The sequence below is a fragment of the Sciurus vulgaris genome (assembly GCF_902686455.1).
Source record: "Sciurus vulgaris genome assembly, chromosome: 15".
In the NCBI taxonomy this organism is placed as follows: domain Eukaryota; kingdom Metazoa; phylum Chordata; class Mammalia; order Rodentia; family Sciuridae; genus Sciurus; species Sciurus vulgaris.
The window spans coordinates 16,812,887-16,831,374 of NC_136476.1; the positions used below are offsets into that span (position 1 = coordinate 16,812,887).

The 18,488-nt window shown below is 38.0% G+C and overlaps 1 protein-coding gene across 17 annotated transcripts in view; it reads left to right on the forward strand.

Annotated features, from left to right (window-relative positions):
* Positions 1 to 2,012: 2,012 nt before the first annotated feature.
* TRPM3 (transient receptor potential cation channel subfamily M member 3) overlaps positions 2,013 to 18,488 on the forward strand; it is a gene marked incomplete at its 3' end in the record, with an annotated part of 506,455 nt that continues 489,979 nt past the window's right edge. For 6 of the 17 annotated variants that reach the window (XM_079112010.1, XM_079112013.1, XM_079112009.1 and 3 more), the window contains exon 1: positions 2,014 to 2,460. In XM_079112010.1, coding sequence (XP_078968136.1) covers positions 2,284 to 2,460 — 177 coding nt within the window. In that variant the 5' untranslated portion in view covers positions 2,014 to 2,283. Of the gene's footprint in view, positions 2,461 to 18,488 lie in introns of all 17 variants that reach the window. The other 11 variants (XM_079111999.1, XM_079112011.1, XM_079112015.1 and 8 more) reach the window with 4 other exon arrangements.

The following is an 18,488-nucleotide window of genomic DNA, read 5'->3' on the forward strand; positions in this document are numbered from 1 at the left end:
CATACTTAATGGGAAATGTCTTCCGGTGCCCATCCCCAAATCTACTCATGCTGCTTGGAAGACAATGCATGGTAGAAGGGACTTAGAATATGCCAGGCACTGTTCTGAGTGCTTCATTGATAGGCTTATTCAGTTCTCACAACAACCCTAGGGGTGTGGTTTTATGTTTATCTCCATTTTATAAATGAAGACTACATAGCTCAGAGAAGGCAAATAAAGTGCTCAAGGCTAGTGTCGGAATCAGAATTGGAACCATGGAGCCTGATTTCAGAATTCATGCTGTTAACTGCTAGTCAGTATCATACTACAGGGATCATCTGAAAGAAGTGCTAAGCACTTTTTCTTCTGTCTTCTAGTTTGATTCTTATAAGGGTGAATTATCAGAAAACTGAGGCAGTGATTTTATTGCTGGGGTAACCTTAATTATAAATCAAATAGGAAAGAAGGGAAAGCTTGTCTTTACAACCTAGTAGACTAGTTTCCATCCAGACTCCTATTGTACTAGTTCTGTTTGACATATTACTATTGTCTTTGAACCTCACTTGTTTAATCAGTGAAATAGGGACATGACAACAGCATCTGCTTCATGGGGTTATCATTAATATGAACTTACATAATACATTTAAAGTGCCCAGCACCATGCCTGATACACACATGTTAGCTGTTACTATTTTAAAACTACCTCCAACCCTTTGTGGAAATAGGATAGTGACAAAAGATGAACCAATTGTGTGAATTTCTATTACAGCAGTACTGCCTAGTAGAAAATAACACATGGATTTTATTTGCAAGTCAGTGGTCTGTGTGCCACCAATGGACCCACTTTTCTGCAATATTCTTCTTTGATCTGTGACTCGGGAGCATGGTAGGGAAATGGTGTTGTAATGCAGTGCGTCAGGTATTTATTACACTTTAGGGAGGATCTATGTTGTCCCCAACCCTGAAATACAGCGTGATCACAACATTCTAACCCCTCCCAGTTCTGCCTCGGATGCACAGTAGTCATGGAGGGGGGCTTTACCTTTCTCTTCCAGGTAAATGGCAGTGGAAAATCAGTACAGACATAGGGTTAAAAAGTAGAAAAATTAAGTAAGATAGCAATGTTCTAAGGATGTGGGATTCTCTTGGGTGGAGTCTTTTAGTGCACTGTACTGATTGAGGTCTAATGCCCCCGGAAGATGGTACTCCAAATAGGTGTGACATAAACTCTCTCTGTTCCCCATCCTCCTCTAACTTTCTTTTTCTAAATGAAATGATCAGATTTCTGCCTTCAGATTGAAAACTTCTTTATTCTCTCTCACCAAAAGATCCCTGAAGACTATGCATTCCAATGTAGCCACTCTTTTTCTTAAAGCCTCCTTAGGAAATGATAGGAGTAGGAATCCCACTAGAGGAAATTTCATCTTTTATAGACAGCATCCCACATAGCACCTAAGGGGTTAAACTTTTTTTGGTGAGGTAGGGTATCAAGTGGCTTCCCAGGAGGAGAAAACCCCCAGTTTAGAAACTGACACTTTTAAAAGGTAAGCCAAATATGCATCAGTTAGCACAGCTTTCTATGAAAGGAATAACTCATTGCCACCAGCATGCATGTGTGCGAGTTTGATCCTGTCTTTACCCATCTGCCTGTCATCTGTATAATGTATATATCAGAGTGAGGACTGTCAGTCACACTTAATAAAAACCCCAGAACACAACAGGGGTCCCTTCTACTATAGATCCATTTTAAGATAGCTCTTAATTTAGTATGCCACATAAATCAAAAGGGAAGCATTTATCTTATCATTCAGAGGCATCCCTTCTCCTTCCGTGTCCTAGCCCCTCCCCCATGCTGTTCCCAGCCCCTCAAAGATGCTTTGTGCAAGAAAGTGCAAGTTCCCATTCTGGCTTTATTTTTGTTCCCTTTTGCTCTCCTCCTGGCTCCCCCCCAAACCAAGCGAGCAAAGCAAATGGCCCGGGTTCCCCCCCAACGCCTGACCTGCGTTTGCTGGGAGGAGAGCGGGAGAGGGAGCGTGCATTCCGGAGCAGGCTGCTCTGACTCCGACCACAGGCTGTTTTGTGCAGGCTGTCCCTCTCCTTCAAAACCCTGCATCCCCTCCCCGAAGCAGCAGGCAGTGTGCCTTCATTCAGCCACATTTGGTATGCATGAGCACGGCTGCAGAGAGAGGGGAGGTGGCTTTCTTAAGAAGGTTCAGGGGCTCAGGCAACGCCACTTGACTAGTCTCCCAAGTTCCAGGAAGCCTCTGCCCTAATGGAATTTGCAGGTGTGGAGAAGACCATGGGATGCCAGGGCCGTGGGGGACCATTTATTTTCTAGGCGTTGCTCAGGCTTGCAGTTTCTTGTTTTCCCGGTGGAATTTGGAAGGGGTCATGAATCAAACTGATGCTTCTCGACCCCTAAACTGGACCATCCGGAAGCTGTGCCACGCAGCCTTTCTTCCATCTGTCAGACTTCTTAAGGTACAGTAACTTGCTGCTTTGAATGGCTCTTATTATGCTTTTCAGGTCTAAATACCCAACTTCGCACTTGGGCTGGGACACACGTTGTGGGGAGGGCAAATACGAGCAGCACTGGCTCTGTTGCCCATGGCTGGAGAGAGATTCTCTGTACCCTTCTCTGCCCCCACCCCTGCCTGGGGGGATGGTGCAAGCCACACTTGAGAATCAGATTATGGTCTCAGAGAATGGGCTACCTGAGTGCTCCCCACCCCCTGTTAACCATCCCTAAAACAGAATTAATTAACTTCTTTGGGAGGGTGGGGACAGGAGTGGGCGTGAAATCTCTTACTCCCCTTGTGTTTGGCTCCTGGGCTTTTTTTTTCCCTCCCTGGGGAAGCCCTTCGACCTACTTTTCCTTAAATGGAACCAGGGAGAACAAAGGATTCTCCTCATTATTTTAAAAACCCTGTTGTTAGGTGGTCAGTCAGGTAAAGACAAAGAAAGAATGAACATTATCAGAGGGTGACTTTTTTGGTACACACCCCCCCACCCCGTTTTTTTTTTTTTTTTTTTAAAGCCATGATAATTTGTTTCCCTGAGAGAAGTCAGTAGTGGGAAAGTATTGTTCAACACATACTGAATGTAGCTCTCTCTAGCTCTGAGTCACACAAAAGATCCCTACTACACCTGAGCTGGAATTGCCACCTTGTGTCCGTATTCTCCTCTTTCTAGAAGCAAATGTATTAAAGACATGAAAAAGTCCAGACAACTCAATAATAATCCACCTTCATCATCTGCTTTATAGGGAAAGAAATACAATTATAAAGGCATAGAAAAGAAGTATTCTTGCCTAGAATAGAGAATGTGGTAACCCTTATTTGGGAAAAGTACATATCTCTGAATGCTCTGCCTATTTCAAGTTTAAAGGCAAGACAAAGTTCTTAATTCTTTTTTCCATATCATAGATGATCCTTTGATTTAATTTCCACTCGGCATTGAGCAAATCAGTTAAAATGGAGGATTAATGAATTAACCCTGAATAAATCACACTTGCAGATTGTTTTTCTGAGGCTATGTTCTGAATAGGTTAAGTTGACAATTAATTTCATATAGCAAAGTGGCTCCTCTCAACAGTGTTAGCCATTGTCTGAGTTTTCTTGACCCTGTTAAATACAAACTGGTATTAACTTCCACAAGGGCTGTCCCCAAATGCTGTTCATCCCCCCCACCCCCATTTTAAGGTTGTCATAGTGATGGCTTGCTTCCCAAAGGGAATATTTGGGGAGACAAGCATGTTTGGACTCAGAGGAAGAGAAGCTTCCTAGGATATAAATGCTTTTGCTCTATTGGAATGACATGTGTGATAGGGCATGAAAAAGAATGGGGCCAGAGAGTTCACAGATGAATGTAAATTCTCCTTCGGAATCACCAGTGAGTCAAGAATCTGGGGCAAAGAGTGTTTTGGCAAATCTAAGTATGACTGAGAAAGTCATCTCCGGTGATTCCATGTACAACGAGAAATATTTTTTTCTGTTAAAGTCATTCATTGGCTTTACCCTAAAACAATGCTTTACTCTTCTTACAGGTTATGTGTGTACATTATTAATGAATACTTAATGTTTTTAATTAATTCTCCAGTTTTTTTTAATGGAAAATATTATTCATTTACTAGTCACAGAATTGGCAAAGAAGTGCCTCTTTGAGGTGGATTGTGTAGTTTCACGAGACTTGTCATCTTTTTAAATCTGAAGTCTAGTCTATACTACATACCAGGAGCCGCTGTGGGTGCTACACCAGTGCTTTTGTTATCATGCAGCTCTATCCTGTCGTCCTTTACTAACATGGTGCTTGACAACAGTTCATCTAATAAAGTGCATTAGTGAGTATTCATCCAATCTTTTCAAAATCTGAAAGATAGGATGCATTGTACTGGAGAACTTTCCAAATGACATCTGCAGTTTTGAAAGATCATAGCTACTCTAGGGGATTTTAGACAGTGAGCACATTTCAAACTCTTAAAGAAAATAAAGTGCTACCAGATTTTCTCAGCAATGCTTAGAAAGCAGTAAAAGCTACTGAGATGTCTGAGCATTTGTATTATCCCCATCAATATGAATACTATGAATTTCCCCCTTTGGATTGGTGCTGCTCTGTCTTTGCTTAGCCAGTGCCAGTGTAATCTTGCACTGCTTTTATTGTTCAAGTGAAATGGAAGTTCATGAGTAATAATTTGTATCTTTTTGTAAATGTTCTTCCTGGCTTAGTGTATACATTAAATATTTAATAGCAGTTATTCTTACTATTCCTTCCTTAATTTTTGCTCCCTACCTTCCTCCCCTCTCAGACTCTTATTCCCCTTCCCCCATACCACTGCCATATTATTTTCATAGATGGATTTTCTGGCATCCAGAATTCTATCAACATACTTAGCTAAGAAAGCTAGTTTTCCTATTCAACAGGTAATTTTTGTTCCTCCTCCAAGCACTGTTCTGATGTGGTTTGCCCTCTCCAGTGCCCTGACTTGTCAGTAAATGCAGAGTAGGGCATGATGGCCTGATTAGATTTAGCTAAACGCAGACCATTCACCATTTCTAACAGACTGGGCTCAAGCCAATTTTCCTTCTCATCCTTTCCTTGAAAATGCATGGTTCTTTGCTAACTTACTTTGATACCATATTAATATTTAGAAATGGCTTCATAATGCTATTTCCTGTATTTCCCATTTCCTAATGGAAATAATATACTAAAGAATCAGGAAGGGAAGGCCAGCCTCTGAAATATGAATTAGACACAATAAGTGTCAGAATATATTTATTATTTCTCTGAAAGCATCTCATTTGTTGTTTGGTCCATCTCAGAGCAAATTTTAAACAAGCCAACCGACACGTATTTTGAATTTGGGACTGCATTTGGAAATAACACTTGAATTTCTGGACAGATACATGGTAATGATAGCCAAAAGACACAGCCTGTTTTCAAATGGATAAATTTCAAATGGGACCCTTTCCAAAGTGATTCTCCTCTGTTATCATTTGCTTCATTCCTCTGTGTTTCAAGATTTCTTCTTACCATTAATCACACAAAAAGTCAAGTTTGTTTCAGTGACAGAATGTTCTTAGCATATTTCGTATTCATTATCAGGTCTGTCTCTGCCATTGTTTTATTTGGGAGATTTTATTTTGGTAACTCATGTTGAATTTGAAGATTATTTTTAGGGTAGAGAGCTTTCTTAGTATTGAAGTCTTGGCAGACTTTCTGAAGAGAAGGCTCCTAGAAAATGGGTTGTACTGGGGAAAGGGAAGTTCCATATCTGTAAGATTTTTGGATGGGTACATTTAAGTCAATTTGTTAATAAACACCAGATGATCAGTATTATGTTAAGATTCGAAATATTTTATATTGTGCAGTGGTATGACTTTGTCCAGTTTGAGCAATATCAAGCAATAGAATAAAGAAATTATACTTTGGAAAGGTAGACCTGAACACTGGGTCCTAATTCATGATGTCCCTAACCAGCTGTGACCTTGAATAAGTTAAATAGCCTCTCTGTAACTTGCAATCCTCTAGAAAGTAAAGGGTTTGGATCTTGACTGAGATTCAAAACTGTGATTCCCTTTGGTGGAGCCTGCCTTGCCCCAGGGGCTTGGAAGAGCACAGTCTCTCTGGGCTGAAAGGATTGAATATTACAATGAGAAAAAGAAATGGGTGGAGTGAATGAATGGCAGGGTTTAAATCTTAAGAGGGCCTTGTCTACTAAGTTTAGGGCTTTGACCATTATTCTGAAACTAAGGGGTATAACTAAAGGAATTTTTGCAGTGAGGTGACTACTAGATTCTTGTACTAAATAATCACTCTGGGTATGGTGTCTACGATGGGTGAGATGGTACAACTGAAAACTGAGACTTTAGATCATAGGCCTGGAGAATTTATTAGAAGCTAGGCTAAGGTAAAGTGGTCAAAGTAAAATCAAGAGGGGCTTGTTGCATTGATTGGTGTAATAGAAGAATCTAGAATGGTTTCTGAGTTCCTGTCGTCATTCTCCGGTTGGATGTTGGTCCTACTCTCAGAATAAAGGTCCTGATGCAGAAGGGCAAAACCACATTGTGGTTCCCTAGTGAGACCAAGAGCAAAGTCAAGAATGTGGTTCCTTTTCTCTCTCTTCTCATTGATGAGTATGGGCCCCAATGAATGCCCAACAGCAGAATTCTTTGAAGTATATAATCAAGTATCACTTCTAATTTTCGTAGACTGTAATTGTGTAATACAGCCTGTCATAGTTTTTAAGATAAACTCCCCCAACTCCTGCCCAGGTAATCCAGTCAAAAATTTCAGATATTTATTTTAGTTTTCTCTTTTCTGTCTTTAATACAGAAGCACTAATCAAAGTAAAATGGGTAACTCAAGGGAATTGCTTGAAAAAACATTGATGGAATGAAGGGATTAGAACAGCCCAAATTTTGCCCTAGTGCTTATATTTTATACCTCTATAAAGTCAGTGTCCATTGTGTCATCCTTGAAGCTCAGTGAGATCCCAATGACCAGGTGAACTTGTTCTGACTTCTGTAGTGCCTGTAAAGACATCCAAAAACTGAATTTTCTTTGATGTTCTCCAAGAAACAGTTATTTTGACATTTGTTTCAGTGTGTGTTTTACCTTTATGACCTCTAGGGTCACCAACTGACATCTACAATTCAGAGTCTTATAAGAGAGTTAGAATAATACTAAGAAACCAGAATTTTTGTTTAGCCAAGACAGGGCACTCCTGAACCGCAGAGCGAACAGCAGTTAACATCTACAGCCAGAGGGGAAACCCACACCTGTTATATCTATACACAGTGACAAATTGGTAAGCAAGGTCACAGAGCTTACTAAGGGACAGTGCTATGAAGTGCCTGAAGGTGGGAAACTTGAAGAATAAGTTGCTTTTAGGAAAACAAAGTGTATTGTTAGGCAGAATTGTAAGGGCTACAAATAAAGAAATATCTGTCTTTCCATCTCTCAACATGACAATCTCCCATTCCCTTAAGAAATAAAAGTGAGAAAGATAGAAAAGGAAATAAAATGTAAGCAAACTCAAACCTAGGAGAGAAGGGAAATTGTCTGCTGGGCTGTTCCTTCCACTCAGGCTGCTGAACAGTGAGCCATGTGACTGGCTTTTGTGAGAATGTTCTCAGGCGGCCTGAGGAGAATTCTTGAGGCTACAAGAAACCCTCCTGTCTCTCTGGAACGTTCTGTCTCCTTTATTGTGGACACAAGAATGACAATGTGTGGTCAGTGGGGACTGAGGAAAGAGATGACTGGGACATCCAAGTTCAGTGGCCACTTCACTGAGGGATGTCTGGAGTTGGAATCGTAACCCTATCTATGTCACTTTTTCCTTTCTTTATGATTTCCTGCCTCTCCTGCAGTGGCTTCACATCCTTCTCTCTCCCTGTCTGTTACTGTAACCTCACCTGATACTGAATCTTCAGATGGCTAGATCATTTCCTTTCTCCTTTTCCATTATCTAACAGGAAGTAGAATTTTACAACTGTGTTAACAAAAGGTATTCACTAAATGTTTAGTGAATAAGCAAACTAATGAACATATGAAAGATATGAAAAAATCTTACAGATGCTTAAAAATCACTTGGGGAACTCATGTATAAGGCATATATTTAACCCTGTCCCCAGAGGTGCTGATTCAGTAGGCAGGCTGTGTACCCAGGAATCTGGGTTGTAACCAACTCAGTGAGTCTCCTGCCTACAGCTCCTGTGAAGACCCCACAGTGAGAAAAGAAGCCATGGACTTAGTAGAACTGGACGGTATTTCGATTCAGTGGCCTCTCTTATGCTGGCATCTGAGCAGAACAGATTTTTTGCTAGTTAACGGTGGAAGCAAAAGATTTTAAGTAAACAATTCACAAGATTTCAAAATTTAATCATGAAAGATCATGTACAGACAGAAAAGTAAATTGAGTTCAGCTACCCTATTTTGGGTTGTAAATAATATAACATCATGATCTGAAAAAATTTTTGTCCTGATTCCTTTGATTTTCTGCTTACTTATGCGATCATTACTTTGTGTATTTTATTTCATGAAAATTTTTTTAACTATGTGATCTAAAATTTCACATTTTCATGTTCTCCGAAATTTACATGGAGACATAGTTGTGAACCAGAACTCTCAAAGATAGTATCCATGGTCTTCTATGTGTCCCATTTATTCTCCTATGACTTTGAATTACAGTGGCCACTCAGTGCATGCCCCTTAGGTTTCAATGGTATGATAGTACCAAGTGAGAAGTGACTGGTTTGTTTGTGGCCAAGGACAAAGAATCCATAACTGATGGCCACTGTGCTAGAACCCCTACCTCCTACCAGATCCACCCCACAGTCTTCAAAGACCAACCAGAGATTCTAGAGAGGAAAAGGGAAGAAGAGAACATCTAGGGCATTTGTTTGGAAAAGTATATTCATATTTAAAATTAATTTTATACTTATAAATTTTTAAAAAGTGATGCTTAGCATTAAATATTACATATGGGGAAAAATAGAGCTGAACAAAATTGTCTCTTGAGTGCACAGTAAAGATAAAGTTCTAGGGATGGAAGGGGCCTTTGTAAAACAATTTCTGGGTTGGGGACATTTAATGTGTATCACACATAATATTTATGTTGAACAACATTCAATAATTCCAATTCAACAATTATCTCACCTTTACTCCATTGATCCTATATCATGTACAATCAGAAAAATGAGAAATGATACTCCATTTATGTATGATTTATCAAAATGCATAAATGCATTCTACTATCATGTATAACTAGAGCAAATAAAAAAATTTTTAAAAAGTGTAAGTAGGAATTGTAGTTTAGAAATGGCATTGATCAGTTTCATTTCTTCTCCTCCAAATAAAGATTCCTCCAGATATTATAGGTAGGTAGTAGGTGTTAGATAAGTAGATAGATGGAAGGAAGGAAGGATCTTGTTTATAAATCCCTTATAAGGGATATCCTACATATTGAATTACTCTGCATGAAAAGAAATTTATCCAACACAATCAGATCATGAACTAGGGCTTCTCAAAGTGTGATCCAAGATTGCCTGTCATAGAATCACAGATCCTGTGTTTTCTACCCAGACCTTCTGAGCTGCACTTGAGAATCTGCATTTATCCAGCAATCCAGAAGAAACTTATGCGTTGTAATTGAGAATGTTCTCTAAAGTATGAAGTTTTAGTAAAGAAACATTGGTTCATTAAAATTAGGCCTCTGTCATGACCATACCTCAGTATCTGATTTTTATTGTTCAAAATTGAGCACCAAGCATCTCTATATAAATTTACATAGGCTCATAATTATCCTGAAAGTATTCATGCTTACAGGGAATTGAATGACCTTTATAATTGTTTCTTGCTGGATTATGCAGGAAACTTAATCTAAATGACAGAAATGTATAGTCCACAGGTAGCATCCTTGGATTAAAAGAAAAGATGGCATATTAACCTCATCTTTGTTCACTTAGGACACTACACACTTTCATGGTTGGCAGCAAAAAAGTTTTACAGCAGAGAAAGTACAGCTTCTGCTCTATTCATATGACCATTGCTGAATCAAATTCGCCCCCCCCCCCGCCATTCCCCCAAATCTCCTTTTCTTCTGTACGTCAATTGACAGAATTCCCCATTCACCAAATCACCCAAACTGGAAAACCTGAGTTATGCCTTTTGTTTTCTTTTCTCTCGTTCCTTATGTAATCAGCCAATAATTTCTGCCAGATTTGCTCATAAATATGAGTCTGATCCACCCCCTTCTGTCTGTTCTTAGTTCCCCAAATTGGTCTCTCTCTTTTTTGGGCCCAAAATACTACAACTGCCTCGTCTTGTCTATCTCAAATCAGTCCTTCCCACAGCCATCTGAATGGTCCATTTAAAATGCGAGGAAGATTAGAATGATGCTGTGTTTGACATTCTTCAGTGGTTCTCCATCTCCTACAGAATAAAGTCGAAGCTCCTTGTGTAAAAGCCAAGATCCTCAATGATCAGCTCTCTGCCTACTTCTCTACCTTTCTTTCTCATTTGTCCCTTGCTCAAATTATGGAATTCAATATAGCTGGCATTTCTGCACAAGTTATTTCCTCACATGGAAAATCTAAACCACACCTTCTCCTTGCCAACTCTTGCTTATCCTTTAATGCTGAACTCAGGTAAGTAGAACAAGTTCCTGAATCCCCAAAGCAAGTTTCGACTCTCTTGTGCATGCCCATAATAGTCAGTGGGTATTTCTAGCTTTGTTTTTTAACATGTTTTGGTATTAGTAGTTTTTCTCCTCCTTTCTGAAGATCATCTAAAAGTTGGAAATCATATCTTATTCCATTTAGCAGAAAGCCTAGGATATCTTGGGTGCTAGATGAATTATTCTTGAATAGGTGAGTTATGGAAGAAATGGATATGCTCTTGACCCAGTGTTGCAAAATGGTCACTTAGACGAATCAGTGGTGTTACAGGGTCTTACTGTTTTTGTCTGATTACAGAATATCTTGAGCTTGAGGTTATTTACTTTATATATTCTCTAAATAAGATTAAATAATTGAATCAGTAGTACGGTACTTAGCAAAAGTGATGAAGAATAAAGTACTCAAGGAAGAAATTTAAGTCAGTTCAGATGCCTGCTTTGAGAGTGAGATATTGAAATTGCCTCCCTCATCTTTTAATTATGTTGTACAAAAAGCATTCTTTAATTTAGTGATCTAACAGATTTAATGTATTTCTTTTAATAATGCTGTGGAGTGGGTTACACTGCAAAGTAGAGAAAATACTAGAAGAAAAACTATGCTGTTAAACCCGCTGGGCCCATTCCTGCTTTATTTATCCTTTAAATACATCTTTGGCAAATGTCTACCAATAACTAGTAGGCACTATCTTGAGATATCTTGGATATCTCAAGATATTTTAAAGGTAAATGGCATCAGGCTACTTTACTACATAAAGTATCATGCATGGATCACAGTGAAGTAAAAAATCTTAATTTATCAGTTGCCTTTGGAAAAAATGAAGTCAAAATAACTTTCTTAGAATTGATCAGAATTGTTATAAAATTATCTGCTTGTTGGTAAAGATCAATAGTACATGTGGCTAGAAAGAAGTTAAATAATTATTTGCTGGCATATCTTTCTGATTCTCCATTTCCTTGCTAGAAGAAAATGCTACCAAGAATGAGCTGTCTGAGAAGCTTCCATAAGAAATCTTTGCACTATGGTGCTTGTCCAGAAATCGATGATGGAGTCATCATTTAGGATCAGGCGGTTAAATGTGCAGAATGTTGAATGTTTTGAGCAACTCTAATGATGCTCCTTTGAAACAGAGTTTCTCAACCTCAACACTGCTGATATTTTGGACTGGAAAAATCTTTGTCATGGAATTCCCTGTCCTGCATATTGTAAGACATTGAGCATTATTTTTTGATTTCTATCCACTAGTTATAAGAAGCTCCCCATTGTGACAATCCAAAATGTCTTCAGAAGTGTCACAAATTCTTTGAAGGGCAAAATCACCCCAAGTTCACAATAACTTCTTTAAACATTTCCCCTTGAAGACAGGTGTTTTATGGTAAGGGGTGAGAAGGTAATTGATAACTTTCTAATAACTTGAAGGGAATGCTTTAACTTTAGATACCCTTTCTTTTCCACCTTAAAAAAAAAAAAAGACAAATTTATCTTACATTTGGGAAGTTAACTGGTTGAGAGAAAGATTCAGGAATTATTTTCTCATCTTTTTGTCAATTATCTCTTGTAAGAAAACTAAATGCAGCTAATTTGTTTAAAAGTAAACATTCCATATATGTTGTTTAGTGAATTGCAAGCAGAGTATATTTATCAGTTTGATTAATGGTAAAAGATGAAATATTTAATTTTTATCATTATTTTCTTCTATAGTATCTAACTTAGAACAGCTTAAGAAAAACATAAAGTTCATTTCAATGACTAAATGAGGATGATGTTTCACTGCATTAATATGAATTTTTGTCATGGCATTGGCTCATGTGCGATATCAAATTTAAGATGAATCTAGTAATTTACACAAGGAGTATATCTTAATTGAAATATGAGTTTAACCAAGGTTAATTTTTAGTCATTAATTTCAGCATGATCAAATGGACAGAAAAACTGGATTTTAGTCCTTGTTCTCCTTTAATTAACATGCCAGTTTAGTTACCCAATACTTTTATCTTTCAGTGCCTCAGTTTACTCATCTGTAAAGTGATTGGGTTAGATTAGGAGCAGCAAACGTCTTCTATAAAAGACCAGATCATAAATATTTTAGGCTTTGTGGGTCAGACCATCTTTGTAACAAATTTGTGGGTCCTCCAGTTTCTATTGCAAAATTCAACTCTTGTGTTGTAGCATGAAAACGACCGTAGATGGATACATTGCAAATGAGCACAGCTGTGTTCCAATAAAATTTATGTATGAACACTGAGATTTGAATTTCATATAATTTTCACATCATAAAATATTATTCTTACTTTCATTGTTTTTAACCACATTTTTAATGAAAAAAATCAGTTTTTTGCTTACCAACTATACACGAACAGTGGATGGATGATACTTGGCCTCTGGATGAGTTTGTCCACCATGTGGTGATTGCTAAGGTCCCTCTCAGCTCTGACATTCTTGAGTTTATATAAAAATTATCTAAAAGTCATTGCATGCCCTTTGTTATCTTGAAATTGATTTGATAACTGAAAGAGACTGAAAGTACACCATTAGTTCATTATAATGATGTCAAATGCTCTTTGAGAACAGCCTGTGGTGGGCTTGCTCTAGTGATGGATGGAATAATTGTTCTCTCTCTTAAGAAAGAATAAAGGATGCCATTATTCCAGACTATATTGACATATACAAGGACTGAAAGTGAAATAAATTTTAAAAACTTAAGACTTGAAAAGTCCTTTTCAATTTGCAGGGTACTTTGCTTTACCCATGAACTCCATAGCAACTTTGTGAACTACTATAATAGGTACAGTTGATACTCTTTTTAGGTCAAAAATTTATTATGGTCTAGTTAAGGGTCAGTCATATATTAGTCAACTTTTTTGATTCAGAGCTTTTCTGTATTCATCTGCATCTTACATCAGTCTCCCTTTCCACTCTATTCTTCTGGGAAACCTAACTAGATAACAGAGTAACCTCATGCACTGATAATAGATGCAGATTGTTTCAGTACTTAACAAAAATAATTAAAAGCATATTTCCAAAATGATCACTGTCAAGACACAGAACTTCTGTGATTCTTAATTTCCTTAGTTGTAAATTAAAATAATAAAAAGAATGCATTGTATAATTCCCAAATTAACATATGTTTGGTGTTGGCATAGATTGTAGTCAGTGTTCAATCAGTAGAATTTTTTTCCCTTTCAACCTAAAAAAAAAAAAAGATATAATGCAAATTAATGGAATTCAGGATGTCTTTTGTAATAATTTGGACTCAGGGAATTCATATTATTTTTGCACAACTGTTTTCACTTTGGAGTTACTGTACGTTGTATTAGTCAAGGCTCTCCAGAAAAGCCAACCAATAGGATGACAGTGTATACAGAAAGAGATTTATTTTAAGGAATTGACTTATGTGACTGTAGTGGCTTGGCAAGTCCAAAACCTGATTTTGAGGCTGGGGTTGCAGACAGGATAAAGAATCACCCGAGGTGACTGTGTCCTAGATAGGAAGTTGCAGATCAAGTCTGTTTTAGGACCACGAAGAAGGATGTTAGGACCCAAGTCTGATGGCAATGTGCTGTAGAATTTCTTTCTGCTTAAAGGAGTTCAGCTTTTTGTTTTTGAGCTGATAACATGAGGCCCACCCACATTATGGAGAACAATATGCTTTATACAAAATCCACTGGTTTAAATGTAAACATCATCCAAAATCAGCCCTATAGAATAAATATCCAAGTAATGTTTGGTTGAATCTCTGGGCATCATGGCCCAGACAAGTTGACACACAAAATTAACTATAATATAGGTCATTGTAATGTATTATATAATATAGGTCATTGTTACTTAACTCATGCTCATGTAAATAAAATTATTTTCCTAAGTTAATCTTTAGGATACATAATAACTAGAATGGAAACATAGCTAGAAAACACAGTACACAGTCTTCTCTGTTGTGGGGACCTAGAATCTTTTATTTCTGCTTTTCCTGGCTGTGTCTATACTATACTTTTCTTTGTAGACCAGCTTCCTCTGTTACTGTATATTCTACGAACACATGCTGGGTTGCCCTGTCCTGTGTGACCTCACAGTTGTATTGCTTACATCTCATCAGTGTGCATCTCCTCGTCTCCTAAGGAATCTCATTAATCTAGGTTTGGTCAGATTGTCACCCTTATCTTCTTACCTCTGATCAGGGAAATTGAATGACCAGAGCTAGGTAGATAGTATGGCCTACTACACCTATTCTTCTAGCAAATAATATGGATGGAAGCAGATTCTCTCAGCAAGGAGACAGGCACAGTGTTTCACTAATTCAATTAGCAGTGAATTCCCTATATATAAAATCACTCAGTAGTTTTGGACTTCACCCAGACCTAAAAGGAACTGCAAGTAATCCAAAACTAGATTTCACTCTGCAAGTGAAGATACACTGTTTGCTGATGGATAGCAACAGGAAATTGACTCTTCCATAAGGTCCCATGGAACTTTAAATGAGCTTTGTCAACTTTTCTGGTTGACTAAAATTGTACCATTCCAAATTTATATCTCTGAAAAAATGAAAGCAGAATAGCACATCGTTTAGAAGTAATATGATAGTAAACTGAATATGAGTGAGAATGGGTTTTTGCTATTGTTAATTAATCAAGCTTGAAGGAGTTCAGTATAAAAGAGATTAATGGATTATTAATGTTTTAATCAGGATAGTCCTGTTTTCATTGATGTCCTTTTATAATTTTTCACACTTTTTGTTGGTTCATTATTGTACATAATGATGGATTATATATTTGTACTCAGTGATGTTCTTTGGAAGGACAAAAGTTCACACAAATTTGATGCAGTCAAAATGAGTATTGTTGTATGTTACATGTATAGCAATTTGTGCATCTCTCCCATTCATTTATTTATTCTTCACTCATTCATTCTATAATCATTTAGTCCTGTGTGTTGGAACCTGAGTATTAGAAATTTAAATATGGAAAGTACCCTTGATCAAAAGGGGCTAACAACTGACTAAGGGAGACAGAAAATTGGAAATGACAATATGGCTTGATATGTTTTCTTATCAGGGAACTCAGATAAGGGGCACCAAATGCAGAAAGAAAGGTTGGCAGAGTTTTCTAGAAAAGATAATTTCTGAACTGAGAATTGGAGGAGATACCTGTGGGGAGATGGGGTGGAAAGAACATTCTGGATGTTTAGAGTAATGTGGCATGCTGACAGGCAGGAAGGCATCCTAGAGAGGACAACCCACGGGAGGTCCCATGAAGTGTGAAGTGTAAGAGGAGTGTCGAGGGAGCCACAGGAAGTCAAGGGATGGCTTTTGTGCGGAGTACAGTGTACATTTATTATGCTCTGGTGTGCAACTCGTACTCACTTACCAAGCTGCCTAGTTCAGGCTTCTCAAGTTGAAGTGTAGTGTTGCCACCTCCTCATCGTCTGCTGAGAAGCTTTGTAGATAGCACCACTGCCCCCAGCTGTGCAAATGCAGAGGCGAACCCAAATTCATTAGTCATTAAGTGTGGGAACTGTTCGGCAGCAGCAGGATGCTCTATTAAGAGGGTTACACTGTAGGAGGGATTCTTCACACTTATTTCCTTCCTTTTTTATTTATTTATTTTTTTTTTTGTGCCCCTGGCAAACTCATTTTCCATATCCAAACAACTTTGCAAACTGCTTCATCATGGAAAAACATTTTATTCTGTCGTATACATTTTAAAGTGTCTTTGTCCAGAGGGATAATGGCCTTAAGAGCATTGTAGTAAACAAACGTTATAGTGAGAATGTCTTTTGCTCTGGACAGCTGTGAAATGTTAGGCCAAGGCCATGTGAGTTTGATAGTTGTCAACAAAGGCTTCTCACTGAGCAGGAGGACTAGGTGTGCGATGTCTCGAGTCAACAGGTGAACTCCAGACTTGGAGAGTGTTGAACTCTACCAGCCTCTGAAAACCTCCAACAGGTAACACACTCAAGTCAGCAGTAGAACAGCATCAGGAAAATGTTCTTTACTTGAGAAGTAACTTAAATCAAGCAAATTCATGAATTTAACTATAGGCTCAATACCTTTTCAGATGTAATCACCTATCTGACCACCACCCATATCAGGGCATGCTAACTTGCATTATCTTAGAAAGTTCTCTGGTACCCTCCCCAAGATAACTATTGTCAGACTTTGTCTCTGTTTTGTGTGTGTTTATATGTGTGCATTTTAAATGTTTCATGCATTATGATGTTTGACATTAAAAAAAATTTTTGGATGGAAAGAAATTGCCTTTCTCAGAGGTAGCCAATTCTTCAAGGTAGCAAGAGCTCAGCCAGGACCATGCCTTTGATATACAAACTAACAATCCAGAGCCAGACCTCCTCCATCTGGCCTGGGCACCCCAGGAGGCAAAATGCTTCTGCCTGAATCACCCAGGGTCCAGTTAGAGGCATCTAAGGACCACCCCTGCAGCTTGCAGCCCACTGATTGTACTGAAATTCTCCGATCCTAGCTGATTTCCCCGCCTTGTCTGTTGTGAAATTCAGGACTGTGACCTAAAATTGCCCCTCACTCCTGTCTTCTGCCTCCAAACCACCCAGTGTTTTTCTGTGTGGTCCCACAAGGCATGTGTACTTCCTGTTTTCCAAACCTGGAAACATAATTAGTTGTTTTCTCCTGTGTCTCTCTTCGTGGACATACCTTACAGTCTACCACCTAAAACTACTATTCAAAAGACACTGTCTATTACTAGTTTGACCTGATCTGACATTTTGTATAATTTGAATTGTACAATATACCTTTTTGTATATGGCATCTTTCACTCACTGTAATCTTTCTGGAAATTCATCCACTTGATTTTGTCTATCATTCAGTGTATGCATTATAGGAATATATTACATGCTGCCCGTCCTTTTTTCTATTAATGGACATTTGTATCATTTCCTATTTGGTAGTCCTATGAATGAGGTGTGAACATTCTTAGGGACATAATGTGCTCATTTGGGATGGTATATACCTAGGAATGGACTTGCTGGGTTATAAGGTAGGCATATGTTTGGTGTTAGAAACTACGAAAGAGTTTTGCAAAATGGTAACAGCATTTTATACTTTGTTTAGCACAGCATTATGAGCGTTTCAGTTGCTGCACATTGTTACCAGTATTGGCATTATCTTTCTTTCCTTTTATCTGTGGTTATAATATGCATTTCCTAGTGAATAATGTGATATTAAATTTCACATGCAAAAATAAATAAATAATAATAGCAAAAAAACTTCAGAGTAAATTAGAAGAAAGGGAAAAAAGGAACATTTATTGAATTATTATGGCTAGAAACCAAGATACATTCCTTATAGTTTATTTAATCTTCAATAATGAAGTCTTTTTATCTCCAATTTTCAGATGAGGAATTTGAGATTGAGAGAGATTAAATGAAATTGGAAGAGTAATATTAATTGCTTTGTGCTGTGGTTAGGAGAAATAAATGAGTTAATACAGAGTTCTGAGAATAGTGTCTGGCACGTGAGAGGCATTCAATATATTTTTGCTGTTTTAAAACAATGCTACAAAGAAAAAGAAGTTAGCTGTGCATTTTAAGGAAAAGCAAGATATAATAGACTGTAGACCTATTCCTCTGAAGTTAACATCAGGAAATTTTATAAAATGTTGCCTGTACCACTGGAGATGTATCTGTATTAGTAGTAATGGTCACCCATGAAGAATCGCCAAATGGGTCTTATTGTTCTCAGCTGAAGTTATTTCATGGCACTTGGTTTTCATAGAAAGTGTTCACATTTCAGAAAGAAGGCACAGTCTGTCATTAATTGATGGGTGAATTCACACCTCCCACCAAACTTGTCAGGTTCTTCCTATGCAT